At 35.2% G+C, this 22076-nt stretch overlaps 1 protein-coding gene across 3 annotated transcripts in view; it reads right to left on the bottom strand.

The window, feature by feature from the left end:
• The window catches only part of CEP128 (centrosomal protein 128), a 448858-nt gene that overhangs the window by 403818 nt on the left and 22964 nt on the right, over window positions 1-22076 (bottom strand). For all 3 annotated transcript variants that reach the window (XM_060097969.1, XM_060097967.1, XM_060097968.1), the window contains 2 exons: window positions 2156-2282; window positions 968-1086 (listed from right to left, as the gene is read on the bottom strand). In XM_060097969.1, coding sequence (XP_059953952.1) covers window positions 968-1086; window positions 2156-2282 — 246 coding nt within the window. The remainder of the gene's footprint in view (window positions 1-967; window positions 1087-2155; window positions 2283-22076) is intronic.

Here is a 22076-nt window from a genome sequence, read left to right as displayed (position 1 = left end):
GTGTATTTACATACTTTTTGATTAGTATCTAGCTCCCCCTCTAAATTGTAAGCTCCGTGAAAAGGCAAGGTTTTTGCTCATCACTGTTTCCAAGCACAAGCACTGTCCCAGGACAAAGGCACTAAATAAATAAAATGAAAGAGTAAGTAATATTAGGATATTGTTCTCTGCTCTAGGTTTTATCACATAATCCACACTAGCAAGTTGCACCTACCAAAAAATAACACTGTCAAGGAAAAGTTTCTACAAGGCGTCTTCTAATGCACTTGGTTCTGTTATCTCTTTATCTTATGTTATAATAAGGGAAAGGTACAGATGAGTATCCTAACAAACTCTGAGTCCTCAATCTTAAAACTACCAAAACAAAGATGTCAAAGTTTGCAACATCTCCTAGTCCTTATCTAATTAATTTAGCTACCCAAAGCAATAACAAAAAAAATTTTTTTCAGCTCTTGCATAGAAGTTTAAAGAAGCATGAAAAGAAATATAGCTATAGAACTAATACCTTCAAAAGCTTTAGTGAATACATAGGAAAAGCCTAGAATTCCTGCTTAATACAAAGTGGCTCCATCAATGATTCAACAATCAGAAAAACACTAATGGAAAAATCAATAGGTTAACCACACAAAGACTAACTTGTTCATACTAAACTAAACTTAGCAAAATAGAAACTAGCTGACTTAGCAGAGCTTGGAAAAGAGCGAGCCATCTGAGCAAGGAAACAAAACATGTCCAGCTAAACTCACTCTTAAATGTTCTACAAAATATAATAATCCTCCATAACAAAATTCAAAATAAATGTATGATGATCAATACATTGAAAATAAAATACTTTACTTGGTTTAAAAAAAATCATTACAAAGTTAGTGATGATCAAACTCTCAGTTAAAATACAGCCATAAAATTCAAGTGTTAGTGATTTAAATAGAAATGCAAGGAACCAGACTACAGAATGGGTACAAAATACCTGGCCCATGTCATCAGTCTCCCGAACAAATCGGACACCAGTTCTGGACCTATTTCGTTTAATACCCTGTTGATCCCCATAGTCCTTCAGAGGTGAGGTAGGTGGAAAACGGTGGCTCTCTTTACAGAAGAAAGAAAAGGGAAAGGATTAAAAACACCACATGAGAAGAAACGATCTAAAATTTTACTCAGGAAATACACAGAAGACATGGATATATACATGTGCCCTCAACCTGGATTATTTCCCACAGACAATCACAAACAAATATCTTGATGTGGCCATAAAATTCCACAAAACTGGCACTTATCTTGCTCTTAAAGCAGGTAAAATGAACAACTGAAGTAACCTGGAACTAGAACACATCAAAAATTCTAATTGGCTGTACTTTTCAAAGAAGCAATATAGTATTTTCTCTTACATAAAAATAGTAAGTTGCTTTAAAAAAATAACTTTTATGACTCCCTAAAATAATACTAATAAAACAGAATTTTTCAAATAACAAATTATCTAAAATCTGAATGGTGTTTAAAAATCAGTATAAATTAAACTACATAAAGAAAAATAGCTGATTGTGATTTTTAATCATTATTATCATGACCAATAATGATATTAACAACACAAGCTACTAATGTTCACTCTGTCTAAATCGCCTCTCTTCACTGCAGACTTTTCTAAGTCTCTTCTATTCAAACATGAACCTCAGTGCTGCAGGAAAGTATAATTATATGCAAACTAAGTGTTATCACCTTTTATGTAGCCATTGAAATCGAGCTGCACACCAAGGATAAAATTCCCCTGTTATTAACAAGTGTCACAGGATATTTCATAATGAGACTTTTGAAAAACTATGAACCTAGGACAAGACTTCTAATCCAGAAAGTACACCACACAGTAAACCCTATTTGTGTGTGTGTTTTGACTGGAGGCAGACAATTAAATAAGGTTCTGTCGGGTGAAGCTCTACATGGTTCACAGAGCCTGAGAAGAAAAAAGTAACAGACTCAGCATATCAAAGTCCCGTTGAACATACTTCAAAATACTCTAAAACCCTGACTGCATCTTCTAACACCTTATTTGTATGATTTTATGTATGGGTTATATTTGTCTAAATACTACATGTATTCAATATGTACTTCAGGAATATTTTTAAGACAAAGAAAAGGTTTTCAGAACATCTGAAGAGTTTACCTGTCACAGTGCCACCATCGAGGTCACTTGTACTCAGACTTGTAACAGAAATACTTCTCCCTCCTGAGTTTCTCAGTAACCGTTGACTCCTCAGTTGGCCTATTGATTGCTCCAAGCTTTCTTTTAACTAAATTAAAGGATACAATGAAGGGAGATTTATTCTCTTTAAAAAACTTCCAGATACAAATAGCCTAGAGATTTTAAAGCTATTTATGAACTATCTGGGTTCCCAAAGAGAATTTATATCAGAGAAAATTTTGAACTAAGTTATGTTAATAGAAATATAAAAATAGTAAACATAAATATTTTAAGACCCAATTCTAACATCTGGTTTTAAATAGCATCTGTCACTACCTATTCCATCTTTCTATTAGCATCAGATTGATGTGCCACCCATGCTTAGAAACATAACAAGGCCAACACATCTGAAAAAGAGAAGGCCTTCCTCCCTTCTAAACATTCCTTCAGAAACCTCAGATCTATAATAAACAGGAAAATGAACAGCTGTCACAGTGACTTATGCTTTGGAAAAAAAGTGCACTGCCCAATTCTGTATCAGAGTATCTTTCATTCATTCAAAGATTTCAAATTCTGGAAAACCATGTGGTCAGATGTTGAACTGTTAGTACAAACTGGGATCACAGCTGTCCAAATGCTCTCTTCAGGTTATTAGGGAGTTAGCCACCAGGGAATATAAGACAACATCTTTTAAGACCTAAAGAGCTACAATAAATAAAATCACACTTAATACTGAGAATATCATCCAGAGCTGTACAGAACTATCGACCTGAAAAGAGGATTCAACTAAAACCCAAAGGAACAAAGAGTAAAACTTAGGAAAATCCACATACCCTGAGTTGCTGAGAAACTTCTGGTCTAGACATTTTAGCCATGGATGAATAAAAAATAATATTAATAAAAATAATGTATGGATCCAGAAAACAAGTCATCTATAACTCTTTAAAGAGAATGTCAAAACAAAACAATTGATTGAAAAGAGAAGGCTTCCTAAATTCAGCCAGAATTAAAAGGTAGAACACCACTTATGGAGGGAATAAGTTGGTTTCCTTGGGGAACTGTGCAGAAAGAGAGTAGCTTCAACTGAAGGAAGAGCACAGCTGAAACAGAATATGAGTCACAAATGAGCAAATCCTTTTTCACTTTGGTTGTTTGGACTTAGCTGTTCTGGAGAACCAAGGTTAAAATAGTCTGGATTAAAAGAAGTAGAGTTAGAATTTCAACAATTTATCTCTATTACCACTCTCATTTCTGAAAAAAGAAAGAAAGAAAGAAAGAAAAAGCTAATATTTCCATACCCTCTTTTTTCTGCTTCTCTAAACTGGCATATGTACAATACCATCCTGCCTTGAGTGTTCACCAGCTGTAGAACCTAGACTATCAATCCAGGAAACATACAGTGAGGCCTGGGAGAACTAAGGTCTACCTGGAGAGTAATTTATACACAAGTAAAATAAAACACTATGTTTAACATGTAAGTAGTCAAGAGGTCTTACACAGTGAACACAAAATAGCATATCAGTAATCTATGACAAAGAGTCAGAATAAAATTGTACAATGTTAAAATTAAAAAGCTCAAATCCAAACTGTAACATGAAAAAAAGGACTAGAAAGGTAAAATGACTTTAGATCACACAAATTAGTGACAGAACCAGCTCTACTAACTATTCCTGTGTTTATTATTTGCATCTTTCAAGTTAAGCCTGATGTCAGCATCCCTTTTTTTCAAAGTTTTTTTTTTTTTTTAATTGAAGTAAAGTTGATTATCCTTTTGGAAGTAAAGTCAGCTCACATTTCTAATTATTGCTTCTTTTTGAAGGTAATTTGCCCCTTACAGCTCTGGCTCTGTTTAAGATTTTCTCTTTGACTTTGAGTGTCAATGGTTTTACAATGATATGACTATGTACAGCTTTACTTGTAGTTATCCCATTTCTGACCCATAGAGATCATGGAATCTGTAGCTTAATCTCTTTCATGTGTTGTAAATTTTCAGCCACATCTCTTCATTCTTTCTGCTTCATTCTTTGTTTCCTCTCCTGGAAATCCAGTTGGATTTAAGTTTTATCTTTTTTACCAAATCCCATGGGTCATTTACGCTCTTTTCTGTATTGTTCATCCTTTTGTTCCTCCGTTCTTCTTTTTGGATATATTACGCTGATCTATCTCTCAATTTATTAATTCTCTCTTCAACTGTATACAAGCTGTTACTTAATCCATCTGCTGATGGTTTTTTCTAATTTATTTGTTTGTTTATCTTAGTTATATTTTTCAGTTTCTGTAATTTTTGTTTTTTCTTTGTTTGGTTTTTTTAGAGTTTTCAATTCTTTGTCAAAATTCTCAATCTTTTAATTTCTTGAACAGGTTAATCATAGTTATTTTATAATCTCCTACTTGTTTCTGTTGTCTGTTTTTTCCCTTGGTTTTCAGTCAACTCTTGTATTTTCTTATGCCTGAGTATTTTTTTATCATGTGATAGACATTGTATATGAAAACTGTAGAGTTATTTAAAGCTCTGGATGATGACATCTTCCTTCAGAAGGGATTTGGGTTTGCTTCTATGAGGAAGTCAGGCTAGGGTCACTAGGAAACCCAATGTACCTTAATTCATTAGAACTGAGATGATTCAAAGCTGGGCTTCTGTCCCCATCAGCACTGGTCAATTTTCAATTTATCACTGCTCTTATTTTCAATTCACCATTTTTCCTAGGCTATCACCCTTTGGGGTCTCAATCAAAGGCTGGAGGGTTCCTGAACTCCAATTTTGGTCTCTCTAGCCTCTTTGAGTCTACAGATAGCTCTAATCTTATCTGCTTCTTAGCCACCTCTTTTGAAATCAGCTACTGCCTTGACAGAAAAAGAGTCCCAAATGTAGGACTCTTCCTTCTGGACTTCTAGTTTTGCCAGATTTTGACTATAAAATTCCTCACTGGCTTGGTAGTTCTCTGATGGTTTCATAATATTGTTTTTTACATTTTTTTCACCTTTCCAGTTGATCTGAGTGGGAGAGTTGATCCAAAATAATCTTATCTACCAATGCCAGAAGCAGAACTTGCCAGCATCCTTTTTATGTGGGCTTATTTGCTAACAAATCCTGAGCTGTAACTAAAAGCTGATTAAGAAGATGAATTTTCACACACACATGCACACACACAATATCACTGCTAACAACAACAAAAAACTCACCATAGAACATATGGGAAAATATTGCAGAACAACAGAAATGATACATTACCCCCAAAATCTAGGAGGAATAACAGATGTTGGAAAATCGATCATTTCAGAAATAAGATAAAAAGTTAGACAAACTATTTGGCAACCTCATTTTAAAACTCTCAAAAGATATATCATAAGCCATTGAACAGATGAACAGGCTAATACATAAAGACCAAAAAAATGAACTGTAAAAGGTAAATGAGTGAGATAAAGATTTATTTTAATCACTCCTACAAACATCATGGCAAAAACAGATCCTCCACCTAAGATACAAAACTAAACATGTAATAAAATTAGAACCTACACTTAAAGTAGCAATAATACAACAGACATGGCACAAAATCTAGTCATGATGTACAAAACCAATTTGATAACTCCTAAAATACAAAAACCAAAAGATAAAAAGATATAAAATTTGTTTTAAACTCTTTAGGATTATAACTTCTAATTAGGTGCAAAAGCAAACCAAACTCGAAATTACATAAAAACAAAACAACACTAATAAAATTCAATTTAATATTAATTTATAATACTATGATGGAAAATGCTATTTTGCTGAAACTAAATCAGTGTTCCACACAGACTGTGGTACTGACTGCAATGGTGCAGTCTCTAAGTTTATCATGAATACCTCACCACATACCAAGTGTTGATTCCGTTTCCCCTACTTTCCCCTATATAAACTACCGCAAAACCAGCATCATGGAACATGTTATGACATATTTTCACCTCAACTTGATATAAATGTACCATTTACATATTAGGTCTATTCTTTTATCTCTGTTCATTTGACATTAGACTAAAACAAATGAAGCATTACTATAATATACCAGTAAGAATAAAATTAAACTTGGGCACTGAAATTGAATAGCAATACTTGTTTGCAAGGTAGTTTATCCAAATTGTTAAGACATGCTTTTAAACATAGAAGTCAAGTGGGAAATCTCTCTATAGCCAAAGATGAAATAATTTGGGCATTGATAAAAATATTAACTACAATGGAATAAAGCAGTTCAAATATGAATAAATCTGTGAGTTAATGATACTCAAGGAGAAAAAAAATAGTCACTGGTCACCAGCAGAGAATGCTAGGGAAATAACTCATTATTTTGGAAACTAGTAAATAAATTAAAAAAATTTTAAACCGTATAAGCTTTTAGATTAACATTAACATAGCAAATTTTAAAATCCTCATAGAGATCTCTGAAAGCCCTGTGACATCTCTATTTGAAAGTCTGATTTGAGACAAAATATAAGTCAAGCTTAGAGAATCGAAAAATACATACAACTCAGAAAAACGGACTATACTGCACACCAAATCTATGAAAAGAGATCATCCAAGCAGCAATGGGTACTCCATATAAGAAGTATGATCATTAAAAACATCATGATTGGGCCTTCCCTGGTGGCGCAGTGGTTGAGAGTCCGCCTGCCAATGCAGGGGACACGGGTTCGTGCCCCGGTCCGGGAAGATCCCACATGCCACAGAGCGGCTGGTCCCGTGAGCCATGGCCGCTGAGCCTGCGTGCCCGGAGCCTGTGCTCCACAACGGGAGAGGCCACAACAGTGAGAGGCCCACATATTGCAAAAAAAAAAAAAAAAAAAACATCATGATTCACAAGGACCAGAGGAAAGCCTAGCAGTACTTTCTTCAGTTCTACTCCTTTTGTTTCTGTTCCTGTTGACATTTTTCACACCCTAATATGTTATTTTGAGGATGAAATAAGATAATGTATGTAAAATAATTAGAGCAATGCCTAAGGAAGATTAGTTTGTTGAGTAAATGGTAGTTTTTACTGTGATGACTACAGACAATGAATATAAGAGCAAAAGTAAATGAAGAAATGGGATGTTTTAATCTGGAGAAGCTCTTTAGAAGAATGTCATTCCCTAAAAATGACTTCACTGAATTCTTCTAGTTGTATATCTACAGACTCTTATACAGCAAAAATATCAATATTCTCACTATCAGCTATTTCTTTTTAACCCCACATCTAACTCCTCCATAATATAATTCAAATTTCATTCCAGCATTATCACTTTTCATTTCTTTGCCACACTTTCACTTTTTTTTTTTTTTTTTTTTTTTTTTTTTGCGGTATGCGGGCCTCTCACTGTTGTGGCCTCTCCCGTTGCGGAGCACAGGCTCCGGACGCGCAGGCTCCGGACGCGCAGGCTCAGCGGCCATGGCTCACGGGCCCAGCCGCTCCGCGGCATATGGGATCCTCCCAGACCGGGGCACGAACCCGTATCCCCTGCATCAGCAGGCGGACTCTCAACCACTTGCGCCACCAGGGAGGCCCCACTTTCACCTTTTTGACCAATTCCTTTATTATTATTATTATTTATTCTTATAAAATAGCATCCAGGTTTATCACTGGGAGGCAAGGAGGTATCACAACTGCAATTTTCACTGTCTGCGACCCATCAGCAACAGACTTCAAAAGCAGCAATTTGTTATTTATACAATAATGTGTGGACTGAAGAGCCAGCAGCAAAGTTTGTCCTTTTTGCAGTTACTCATCGTTCGTATACTGTTGTGTTAGCTGAAATGTGAATTGTGTTGTTTGGGGACTGCTGTTATTTGACCAAATAGGGGTAATGAAATTCATGCACATCGAAACCATGCAACAAGGACCAACTGTCTTCACTTTTCAAAGTCCTGAAATAGCTGCTCCATGCATTCGGAGAGGTTTTATAGCTGTATTCAGTGGAAGAGTATGCTAAACTCCACCTCGTCTGGGACCAGAACTCTGGTTTGTTTGTTTAAGTAAAAAAATATTGACTTTCCAAAATTCATTAATAGCAAGCTTCTTGACCAGTTTCTGGGAAGGTAAGGTTTCCAAGTAACTGTAAACAACTAAGAAACTAGGCACCCACTTCACACACACTATCAAAAATGGCTAAGAAATCAATCATATTCAGTAAAATTTGACTTCAATAAAACGAGATGAAAAAAGGTAAAGAACCACATGGGTAAACTTCCTTGGTCAATTTACAGTGACTGATACTAATAACCAGTGTATCTCACATATTCACATTGTCAACAAAACTAATCACATCCTTGACTAAGCTCACTGTGAGAAAGAGAAAAATATATCACACTAAAACTCGTCACTAGGAAATTCTTAAAAGATATCTACCATTACTTCCACAAAGAGACCATAATAAAAATAAAGTAGGAACAGTGATTACTCACACTTAAATATGGTAGCTACCAAATATTCAAATAATTAGCTGACAAACAAATGAAAAACACAACTTTAAAAAAAAAAGCCAACAAAAACATTGATAAAAATTCTAAATGCTGCAATTCAAAGTCAGCTTAAATTCTGGAAACCATTAAAGATCCTATTTAGTTTCTCCAGATACTTTCTTACTCCAAAGTATCCCTTATTTTCATACTAAGAAAATATATCCCCTAACACAACACAGGTTATACAGAAATGCATGCAAAGTATAGGCAACCGCATTCACTTAGCTGCATAGTTGAGCAGAAATTGGAAACATCTGAATATTTCATCTAACCATTTAGTTTTGTTTTCACCTGACAGTAAAGAGTCACTATTCAGCAAACACACTGGTGACTATGGAGACTGTGTAATAAGTTTAGATATACCTATAATGTTGACATTAGAAACAAAAAAACAATTAAAGTACTTTGATTTACAAATGTTAGGGGTCAACTTGGCAAAATCCAGGGCAAGAGTAGAGGCAGAAAAGAGGTCATTTTAAAAAGTTTGTCCTGGGTAATAATGTCAACCGTAGGCACATTGATTAAGTGCTTTCTGCTTGACTTTCCTTCACTGCCCGTTTCTCCACAGAATGCCAAGCTTGATCTGGCAATACACTGCAGAATAGATTGGTTGTAGAGTTCATTTTATCAGCTCTATTTTGGTTCCTTACAGTCTATTAAAACTAGAACAAAGAGAAGGAGGAGGACAAAAAAGGAGGTGGAAGAGGTGGAGGAGGGGAGTTTTATAAAATTAGAGTGCAAATTTATGGTTTGCATACTTTTCTGGTCCCACCAACTGTTGCTGAAATGTATTTTTTAAATGGTTGCTGCTATCTTATTTTTTATTTACCAGAAAGATCATTAGCTCTGACTGCTATCCCTAACCTCTGTCCATAGGCTGATTTATGGAAATATAAGTCTATACTAATACTTCTGAAATTTAGAAATTCCCTTTCAAATGATACATATTTATTTATGTGACTATTTTATTTTTAAATGAGATCTCATATATTCGAAGCCCATATAGCAAACATATTCTAACAATTTTTAAAATTTTTTAAAGTATTTCCATATAATATTCTGAATGTTATTAAATGAGCATACATGGGGGCTTCCCTGGTGGTCCAGTGGCTAAGACTCTGAGCTCCCAATGCAGGGGGGCTGGGTTCGATCCCTAGTCAGAGAACTAGATCCCACATGCTGCAACTAAGAGTTAGCATGCCATAACTAAAGATCCTGCATGCCTCAACTAAGACCCGGTGCAGCTAAATAAATAAATAATTTTTTTTTTTTTTAAATGAGCATGCATGGAAAATGGAATGTGCTCTTAATAGTACATTATTGTATTCTGGGTGGACAGACAATATAATCATGAACATAAGGGCAAAAAAATCAGCATTATGTATGCTGTCTAATTTAGCATATACTTTGAAGTCAAAACAATCAGATACACCTATCACTGTGAACATTACAACACATTATGTTGTTTATAGTCACAATAATACACAAAAGAAACTGAAGTTAGGCCCAATGAATTCAAGGAAAGGAAAGGAAGAATACTGAGTGCCTATAATGTACCAAGTACTTAATCTATATTAAGAACATAGCAAATACTTGAAGATAGGGATTACTGGATGAATTAAAGAAGTAACAAGAACATAAATGTTTAGCAAGTGTCTAAAACAGCGTGACTACTTCAATAAATGTTAGTTATAATAAGGCATATATACTTATGCTCATTTTTCAGATGATTAAACTCAAGTTCAGAAAGGTTTGATAACTTGCCCAAAGTCACTGAAATGGTTTCTAGTGGAAAAAAATCAGGATTCAATTTTAAGTCTGACTCCAAAGTCTACATTTTTCTACTAGCCTCAAAGCAAAATTTTGTAAAAATTATTCTCCTGTCTAGTAGTTTCACAAGAAACTTGGCAATAAAATTTTAAACATAAGACTCTAAGAACCTAATTCCTAAGACCTGAAATATATTTACAAAAAAAGGTCCTAACAGAATTCAGTTGTTCCATTATAATTTCTTACCCATAGATTCTCACTACTTAGCACTGAAGTTGTTAAAAGATGGAACAGTTCTCACCTTTAGGACAATTAGTAGAACTCAGCCAGAGGAAAGGGATGGGTACCTTCAGATCTGGGCTATTACAAATGGCTTGTGCCTGGCTCCAAACCATTAACATTAAGCTTCTGGGCTGTCACTATGTATATATGACAACTGAAATCCATTGAAAAGAAGAAAAAAACCTGGACTTTATTATTTAACATTCAAATTCTTCCAAAGTTCATATATGCCAGATGGTAACGTCCTATTACTCCCAAAGGGAAATTTTAATCAGAGTACTTAATTAGAAGAAAAATTACCTATTAATGCAAGCCTCTAAGCTCTAATTTGATTTTACTATATTTTAACCACTCTTTACCTTAAAAATGTACTTAATGAATCTGCTGATTTGAATCAAAAGAACTGTACCTTTCTTTATACCAAATATTAACCTACTTTAGCCTCATCAGCTGCAGCCCAAATTTCCACTGCAGAAGGTATTAACTTATTATGTTGAATATTCCTTCTTGAGGGCATTCCATTTTTATGGCATTAACATAAAAACAGACCTGTTCTCTCATGAATAGGAACACACAGCTCTAGAAATGTTCTAAACATTAAGCTAATCAACTGCACTATTTAACACAGGAGTATATGTTCCAAATATTCCCAGTCAACTTTCATATAAAACCAACCCCACAGGTCCTCTTTGGACCAAATGTTCTCAGACCTCCCAAGAAATTTACAGCATGAGAAATAATGCAGGATGACACTTACTTAAGGTCATGAAGTTCATTAAAACCAAAGATCCTAAGTCATACTCTCCAACTTAATATGGCTCATTGGTTGGGCTGGCTACAAGAAAGCCTTGTTAAAAAAAAAAAAAAATCAGTGGTTGTTACTTAGGAAGAAGGGGGAAACCAAGGCTGGTGTAGGCAACCTGTAGAATCCACCACACTGCCTTAAGTGGCAGCTAGAACAGCCAACTTTGGCAAGCCTTCAATGCCAATCCTAGCTCAGCAACAGATTTCTTCCCATTCTGTTTCTATATTTGTTCCATCTAACTCTCATTCTGGACATTGCACCAACTGTAACATTAATGACTTGTGTGACAATGGGCTTTGATTTTTCAATCAGTTAAGATAATTTCCAGTTTATAAATGTAAATTATATAACCCTTCAAACTTTGAATCCAAAATCCCAATTTTCAGAAAAATTAAATTCATATCATCAATAAAATGTGGGCAAGCACAACTCAATGATGTGAATGAATCCTGATGCTCAGTTTTGGGATAATATCCTATCCTTGGCTCTGTCACTGACTAACTGTGAGACTGTGGGCAAGCTAGTACCCATTCTGTGCCTTAGTATTTTTAGCTGGTAAATGAGGATAATAATAGTATCTACCTAATAGGAGTGTTGAGAGAATTAAATGAGTTACCACAAAAAAAAAGGTACCTGTAAACTAAGCTTATGAAGATATTCCCAAAGAGAATATGAAAAGGTAGATGCTACTTCTCTACGAAACACCACACACCCCATTGCTGATCCTCTAACACTGCTCAACTCATCACAGAGAGAGGCCTTCACATATTATAAGAAAATAAATAAATTTACAGTTGGAATAAAGAGTCAAGAAAACAACAGTGAAATTATGTACATTTCAAGAAAAGGTAGTCAAAAAAGCGACTCATCATGACTCCTGACCCTTACAAAACCAACAGGAATAATTCTCACAATTCTCTTGTTAGGGCAGATCGTCTCAGGAGGAAAGCATTGCACTGAATATTTACATAGCTCCTCACTCACTGGCGAATTATGTTCACAAAACTGAACCTCCATAAAATAAATATGTAAGTTCATATACAGTTGACCCTTGAACAACATGGGTTTGAACTGCATTGTTCACCTGCGAATTTTTTTCAGTAGTAAATACCACAGTACTACATGATCCAAGGTTCGTTGAATCCATGAACACAGAACCACAGATACAGAGGAATTGCAGAGAAGGAGGAACCTCAGATACCAAGGGCCAACTATAAGTTATACACAAATTTTCAACTGTGTGGAAGGCCAGAGCTCCAAACCCCATGTTGTTCAAAGGTAAACTGTGTATCACTTGTATCCATTTCCTGAGGTTTAGCATTAGTATCATTTATAAAATCTAAGTTAAAAGTAAAAGTTCTTGAGATAGCCTCATCCACCAGAGGGCAGACAGCAGAAGCAAGAAGAACTACAGTCCTGTGGCCTGTGGAACAAACACCACATTCACAGAAAGATAGACAAGATGAAAAGGAAGAGGGCTATGTACCAAATGAAGGAACAAGATAAAACCCCAGAAAAACAACTAAATGAAGTAGAGATAGGCAACTTACAGAAAAAGAATTCAGAATAATGATAGTGAAGATGATCCAGGACCTCGGAAAAAGAATGGAGGCAAAGATCGAGAAGATGCAAAAAATGTTTAACAAAGACCTAGAAAAATTAAAGAAAAAACAAACAGAGATGAACAATACAATAACTGAAATGAAAACTACACTAGAAGGAATCAATAGCAGAAAAACTGAGGCAGAAGAACGGATAAGTGACCTGCAAGACAGAATGGTGGAATTCACTGCTGCAGAACAGCATAAAGAAAAAAGAATGAAAAGAAATGAAGACAGCCTAAGAGGCCTCTGGGACAACATTAAATGCAACAACATTCACATTATAGGGGTCCCAGAAGGAGAAGAGAGAGAGACAGGACCCGAGAAAATATTTGAAGAGATTATAGTCGAAAACTTCCCTAACATGGGAAAGGAAATAGCCACGCAACTCCAGGAAGCGCACAGAGTCCCATACAGGATAAACCGAAGGAGAAACATGCCAAGACACATAGTAATCGAATTGGCAAAAATTAAAGACAAAGAAAAATTATTAAAAGCGCTAAGGGAAAAATAACAAATAACATAAAAGGGAACTCCCATAAGGTTAACAGCTGATTTCTCAGCAGAAACTCTACAAGCCAGAAGGGAGTGGCAAGATATACTTAAAGTGATGAAAGGGAAGAACCTATAACCAAGATTACTCTACCCGGCAAGGATATCATTGAGATTCGATGCAGAAATCAAAAGCTTTACAGACAAGCAAAAGCTAAGAGAATTCAGCACCACCAAACCAGCTCTACAACAAATGCTAAAGGAACTTCTCTAAGTGGGCAACACAAGAGAAGAAAAGGACTTACAAAAACAAACACAAAACAATTTTAAAAATGGTCACAAAACTTACATATCGATAATTACCTTAAACATGAATGGAGTAAATGCTCCAACCAAAAGACATAGGCTTGCTGAATAGATTAAAAAACGAGACCCATATATATGCTGTCTACAAGAGACCCACTTCAGATCTAGGGACACATACAGGGGATGGAAAACGATATTCCATGCAAATGGAAATCAAAAGAAAGCTGGAGTAGCAATACTCACATCAGATAAAATAGATTTTAAAATAAAGAATGTTACAAGAGACAGGGAAGGACACTACATAATGATCAAGGAATCAATCCAAGAAGAAGATATAACAATTATAAATATATATGCACCCAACATAGGAGCACCTCAATACATAAGGCAACTGCTAACAGCTGTAAAAGAGGAAATCGACAGTAACACAATAGTGGGGGACTTTAACACCTGACTTACACCAATGGACAGATCATCCAAAAGGAAAATAAATAAAGAAACAGAAGCTTTAAATGACACAACAGACTAGATAGATTTAACTGCTATTTATAGGACATTCCATCCAAAAACAGCAGATTACACTTTCTTCTCAAGTGCACACAGAACATTCTCCAGGATAGATCACATATTGGGTCACAAATCAAGCTTCAGTAAATTTAAGAAAATTGAACTCATATCAAGCATCTTTTCTGACCACAGTGCTATGAGAGTAGAAATCAATTACAGGGGAAAAAACATAAAAAACACAAACACATGGAGGCTAAACACTACATTACTAAATAACCAAGAGATCACTGAAGAAATCAGAGAGGAAATCAAAAAATACCTAGAGACAAATGACAATGAAAACATGACAATCCAAAACCTATGGGATGCAGCAAAAGCAGTTCTAAGAGGGAAGTTTACACCTATACAAGCCTACCTCAAGAAACAAGAAAAATCTCAAACAAACTCTCTAACCTTACACCTAAAGGAACTAGAGAAAGAGGAACAAACAAAACCCAAAGTTAGCAGAAGGAAAGAAATCATAAAGATCAGATCAGAAATAAATGAAATAGAAACAAAGAAAACAATAGTAAAGATCAATAAAACTAAAAGCTGGTTCTTTCAGAAGGTAAACAAAATTGATAAGCCATTAGCCAGACTCATCAAGAAAAAAAGGGAGAAGACTCAAATCAACAGAATTAGAAACGAAAAAGGAGAAGAAACAACTGACACTGAAGAAATACAAAGGATCATGAGAGATTACTACAAGCAACTCTATGACAAAGAAATGGACAACCTGGAAGAAATGGACAAGTTCTTAGAAAAGTACAACTTTCTGAGACTGAACCAGGAAGAAACAGAAAATATAAACAGACCAATCAGAAGCACTGAAATTAAGACTGTGATTAAAATATTCCAACAAACAAAAGTCCAGGACCAGATGGCTTTCACAGGCGAATTGTATCAAACATTTAGAGAAGAGCTAATACCTATCCTTCTCAAACTCTTCCAAAATACAGCAGAGGGAGGAAAACTCCCCAACTCATTCTACAAGGCCACCATCACCCTGATACCAAAACCAGACAAAGATACTACAAAGATACTACAATTTCTTCTGTAAAGAAAATTACACACCAATATCACTCATGAATATAGATGCAAAAATCCTCAACAAAATACGAGCAAACAGAATCTAACAACATATTAAAAGGATAATACACCATAATCAAGTGGGATTTATTCCAGGGATGCAAAGATTCTTCAATATATGCAAATCAATCAATCTGATACACCATATTAACAAATTGAAGAATAAAAACCATACGATCATCTCAATAGATGCAGAAAAAGCTTTTGACAAAATTCAACACCCATTTATGATAAAAACTCTCCAGAAAGTGGGCATAGATGGAACCTACTTCAACATAATAAAGGCCATATGCGACAAACCCACAGCAAACATCATTCTCAACAGTGAAAAACTGAAAGCATTTCCTCTAAGATCAGGAACACGACAAGGATGTCCACTCTCACCGCTAGTATTCAACATAGTTTTGGAAGTCCTAGCCACGGCAATCAGAGAAGAAAAAGGAATACAAGTCAGAAAACAAGAAGTCAACCTGTCACTGTTTACAGATGACATGATACTATACATAGAGAATCCTAAAGATGCCACCAGAAAACTACTAGAGCTAATCAATGAATCTGGTAAAGTTGCAGGATACAAAATTAATGCACAGAAATCTCTTGCATTCCTAAACACTAATGATGAAAAATCTGAAAGAGAAATTAAGGAAACACTCCCATTTACCACTGCAACAAGAAGAATAAAATACCTAGGAATAAACCTAGTAAGGAGACAAAAGACCTGTATGCAGATAACTATAAGGCACTGATGAAAGAAATTAAAGTTGATACAAGCAGATGGAGAGATATATTATGTTCTTGGATTGGAAGAATCAATATTGTGAAAATGACTATACTACCCAAAGCAATCTACAGATTCAATGTAATCCCTATCAAATTACCAATGGCATTTTTTATGGAACTAGAACAAAAAATCTTAAAATTTGTATGGAGACACAAAAGACCCCGAATAGCCAAAGCAGTCTTGATGGAAAAAACAGAGCCGGAGGAATCAGACTCCCTGACTTCAGACTATACTACAAAGCTACAGTAATCAAGACAATATGGTACTGGCACAAAAACAGAAGCATAGATCAATGGAACAAGATAAAAAGCCCAGAGGTAAACCCACGCACCTAAGGTCAACTAATCTATGACAAAGGAGGCAAGGATATACAATGGAGAAAAGACAGCCTCTTCAACAAGTGGTGCTGGGAAAACTGGACAGCTACATGTAAAAGAATGAAATTAGAACACTCCCTAACACCATACACAAAAATAAACTCAAAATGGATTCGAGACCTAAATGTAAGACCGGACACTATAAAACTCTTGGAGGAAAACAGAGGAAGAAAACTCTTTGACATAAATCACAGCAAGATCTTTTTTGATCCACCTCCTAGAGTAATGGAAATAAAAACAAAAATAAACAAATGGGACCTAATGAAACTTCAAAGCTTCTGCACAGCAAAGGAAACCATAAACAAGACGAAAAGACAACCCTCAGAATGGGAGAAAATATTTGCAAATGAATCAACAGACAAAGGATTAATCTCCAAAATATATAAACAGCTCATGCAGCTCAATATTAAAAAAACAAACAACCCAATCCAAAAATGGGCAGAAGACCTAAATAGACATTTCTCCAAAGAAGAAATACAGATGGCCAAGAAGCACATGAAAAGCTGCTCAACATCACTAATTATTAGAGAAATGCAAATCAAAACGACAATTAGGTATCACCTCACAACAGTTAGAATGGGCTTCATCAGAAAATCTACAAACAACAAATGCTGGAGAGGTTGTGGAGAAAAGGGGACCCTCTTGCACTGTTGGTGGGAATGTAAACTGATACAGCCACTATAGAGAACAGTATGGAGGTTCCTTAAAATCCTAAAATAGAATTACCATATGATCCAGCAATCCCACTACTGGGCATATACCCAGAGAAAACCACAATTCAAAAAGACACATGCATCCCAATGTTCACTGCAGCACTATCTACAATAGCCAGGTCATGGAAGCAACCTAAATGCCCATCAACAGACGAATGGATAAAGATGATGTGGTACATATATACAATGGAATATTACTCAGCCATAAAAAGGAATGAAATTGGGTCATTTGTTGAGACATGTATGGATCTAGAGACTGTCATAGAGTGAAGTCAGTCAGAAAGAAAAGAACAAATATCGTATATTAATGCATATATGTGGAACCTAGAAAAATGGTGCAGATGAACCAGTTTTCAGGGCAGAAATTGAGACAAAGATGTAGAGAACAAACGTATGGACACCAAGGGGGGAAAGCCGTGGGGGGTGGGGGTAGTCGTGTGATGAATTGGGTGGTTGGGATTGACATGCATATACTGATGTGTATAAAGCTGATGACTAATAAGAACCTGCTGTATAAAATACTAAAATAAAATTCAGAAAAATTTTAAATAAATAAATAAAAATAATAAAAGTTCTTGTCTTCTCTGGAGCAGAATGGCTGATCCCATTTCCTAGGAAATGTCTTATATTTTAAAAGAGAAATGCTAATTTCAATTAGACAATGGATATTTAACATGGAGAAATTTTTTTAACAGTTGAACACTGATTAAAATGGATTAACCATTTTAAAATATTAAATGATATTAAAATTCAATATCCATTCATGATAAAAACTCTTACCAAAGTGGGTATAGGGGGAACATATCTCATAATAATGAAAGCTATTTATGATAAACCCACAGCCAACATAATACTCAATGGCGAAAAGCTGAAAGCCTTCCCACTAAAATCTGGAACACAACAAGGATGCCCTCTCACCACTCCTATTCAACATAGTATTGGAAGTCCTAGCCACAGCAGCCAGACAAGAAAAAGAAATAAAAGGTATCCAAATTGGAAGGGAAGAGGTAAAATTGTCATTATATGCAGATGACATGATACTATATACAGAAAATCCTAAAGACTCAACACAAAAACTACTAGAACTGATAAACGAATTCAGCAAGGTAGCAGGATACAAGGTTAGCATACAGAAATCTGTTGCATTTCTTTGCACTAACAATGAAATATCAGAAAAGGCATGTAAACAAACAATCCCTAACAATCCCTTTTAAAACTGCATCCAAAAACAAGAAAAAGTACTTAGGAATAAACCTGACCAAAGAGGTTTTGAAAGACTTATATGCTGAGAACTATAAAACATTGATAAAAGAAATTGAAGATGACTCAAAGAAATGGAAAGATATCCTACGCTCTTAGATTGGAAGAATTAATATAGTTAAAATGGTAATACAGCCCAAAGCAATCTACAGATTTAATGCAAACCCCATCAAAATACCCATGACATTTTTCACAGAACTGCAACAAATAATCCTAAAATTTATATGGAACCATAAAAGATGCAGAATTGCCAAAGCTATCCTGAGGAAAAAGAACAAAGCTAGAGGCATGACCCTCCCAAACTTCAGACAATACTACAAAAAGCTACAGTAATCCAAACAGCATGGTATTGGCACAAAAACAGACATATAGATCAATGGAACAGGATAGAGAGCTCAGAAATAAACGCACATACCGATGGTCAATTAATCTACAACAAAGGAGGCAAGAATACATGATGGAGAAAAGACAGTCTCTTCAGCAAGTGGTGTTGGGAAAGCTGGAAAGTCACATGTAAATCAATGAAGTTAGAACATTCCCTCACACCATACACAAAAATAAACTCAAAATGGCTTAAAGACTTAAATATAAGACATGACACCATAAAACTCCTAGAAGAGAACATAGACAAAACATTCTCCAAAATAAATCATAGCAATGTTTTCTTAGGTCAGTCTCCCATGGCAATAGAAATAAAGGCAAAAAGAAACAAATGGGACATAATCAAATTTATAAGCTTTTGCACAGCAAAGGAAACCATAAACAAAATGAAAAGACAACCTACAGAATGGGAGAAAATATTTGCAAACAATGCGACAAAGGATTAATTTCCAAAATAAACAAACAGCTCATACAACTCAATAACAACAACAACAAAAAAAAATCCAATCAAAAAATGGGCAGAAGACCTAAATAGACATTTCTCCAAAGAAGACATACAGATGGCCAGTAGGCATATGAAAAGATGCTCAACATTACTAATTATTAGAGAGATGAAAATCAAATCGCAGTGCGGTATCACCTCACACCAGTCAGAATGGCCATCATTAAAAAGTCTGCAAATAATAAACGCTAATGAGGGTGTGAAGAAAAAGGAACACTCCTACACTGTTGGTGGGAAAGTAAACTGGTGCAGCACTATGGAAAAAGGTATGGATGTTCCTTAAAAAACTAAAAATAGAATTGCCATAAGATCCAGCAATCCCACTCCTGGGCATGTATCCAGAAAAAACTCTAATTCAAAAAGATGCATGCACCCCAATGTTCATAGCAGCAGTACTTACAATAGCCAAGACATGGAAGCAACCTAAATGTCCATCAACAGATGAATGGATAAAGAAGATGCGGTATATACATATATATAATGGAATACTACTCAGCCATAAAAAATGAAATAACGCCATTTGCAGCAACATTGGATGAACCTAGAGATTATAATACTAAGTGAAGTAAGTCAGAAAGAGGAAGACAAATATCATATGATATCACTTATATGTGGAAACTAAAAGATGATACAAATGAACTTATTTACAAAACAGACTCACAGACATAGAAAACTATGGTTACCAAAGGGGAAAGGGGGTGGGTGAGGGATTAATTAGGAATTTGAGATTAGCAGATACAAACTATTATATATAAAGTAGATAAACAGGGTCCTACTCTATAGCCCAGGGAACTATATTCAATATCCTATAATAAACCATAATGGAAAAGAATATTAAAATATATATGCATGTGTGTGTAACTGAATCACTTTGCTGTACACCAGAAACTAACACATTGTAAATTAGCTATACCTCAATAAAATAATAATTATAATAATAATAATTTGAAAGTGGATTAGCCTATTACAGGCTGTTGAAAAAAAATAGCAGGTTCTACAACAAGAGAACTTGCATGAGCTGGAGCACAGTCTCAAAAAGAAAGAAACAAACAAATCACTCTCCAGGGTCCCTCCCTAGACAGAACACACAATAATTAAAATTTTTTAAATAGAGGATAATACTATCATGTACTTAGAGGACTTAAAGAATACAAATAGAAAGATTCAGATAAATCACATGATAGTTGGCACATTACATACACTCATTTTTAGGTATGCCCATTTTACTGCTATATTTCGTAACAGTAAGTATTTTAATGCTAAGAAAGCAATTTTCACTGAGCAGCCCATCAGATTCACTTGTTGTGAGAAATACTCTTTCTGAGTTGCACATCTTCCCATAGATTACAGCAGGTGCCCCCCAGGTTACTTACAGGTGGTAGGGTGGAAATCATTGCTCTATCGAGGGAGTGTAATATAAGGCAATGAGTGACATCCCCCTCTGGCATGCCGGGAGCAGAAATCACTGAGAGACAACTACTTTAACAGAACAAGAATTTGAGGAAGCTAAGGGGAAGACTCTAGACCAGACAAGGAACAGCCTAAAGTAAAAGGAAAGAATCTTATTTTCCTGTGTCCTATTTTAAATGAGTGGCTTTGCAGTCTAGGTACTTACAACTCAGATGGGAAAGAAATACCTGTTGAGCTTATCTACTTCCCATGTATAAAACTACTCCCCCAGAGCTCAGCATTATTCAATTCTAGGCCTACCAATTCTAGGAGAACACATTCTGTGTTTTAAAAGCTTACCTGTACAGAAGTTTCACTTAATACATAGTTTTATTTCCCAATTGCTCAATTCAAGGGAAATTCGTCTAATATTCAACCTGACAAAGTAGGTTTTTCTCTGCTACTAGTTAATAATGGTTTTAATTTTTTACTAATAAATTAAAGAGCAAAGAATTCACTCCCATTATTAATAAGGTAGTTAAATCTAAAACATTTCATGAGCTACCCAAATATATAAAATCTATGGCCCCATCTGCAAATATACCATAAATCATAAAAATTTGGTAGATACAAGAAAGTCCAAGTTTATTTTCTAAATGAAAGTAGTAAAAAACCCTTATGAGAGAAAATATGTTCCCTGTGCTCAAGCAATTAGCTTCCAATTACAAGCAAATGATGACTATACTTCTGTTTTGTAAAAAGAAAATAACAAATAATCAATTAAACTTGGGACTTATGTGACAACTCAGTACAGCACAGATATACATAAAACTATCATTACAGCACACATGTAATATTAATCTTATTAGAGTGTATACTCATAATTAGAAACATGAAGGAATAAATTTAATTGGTTTTCTAAGAATTTACAGAAGATGAGTTAGCAAATTCCAAAAGGAAATAAGAGACAGAATTAGCAAAATATTAATAAAAAAAATATTCATTTTAGGGAATTCCCTGGTGGTCCAGTGGTTAGGACTCCACGCTCTCACTGCCGAGGGCCCGGAGTTCAATCTCTAGTCAGGGAACTAAAATCGCACAAGCCATGTGGTGCAGCCAAAAAAAAAAAAAGCAAAGCTT

This window comes from Mesoplodon densirostris, chromosome 4 (genome assembly GCF_025265405.1).
Source record: "Mesoplodon densirostris isolate mMesDen1 chromosome 4, mMesDen1 primary haplotype, whole genome shotgun sequence".
In the NCBI taxonomy this organism is placed as follows: domain Eukaryota; kingdom Metazoa; phylum Chordata; class Mammalia; order Artiodactyla; family Ziphiidae; genus Mesoplodon; species Mesoplodon densirostris.
Note: the sequence above shows the minus strand (reverse complement) of the source record. Positions and strands in the feature narration are given on the sequence as shown.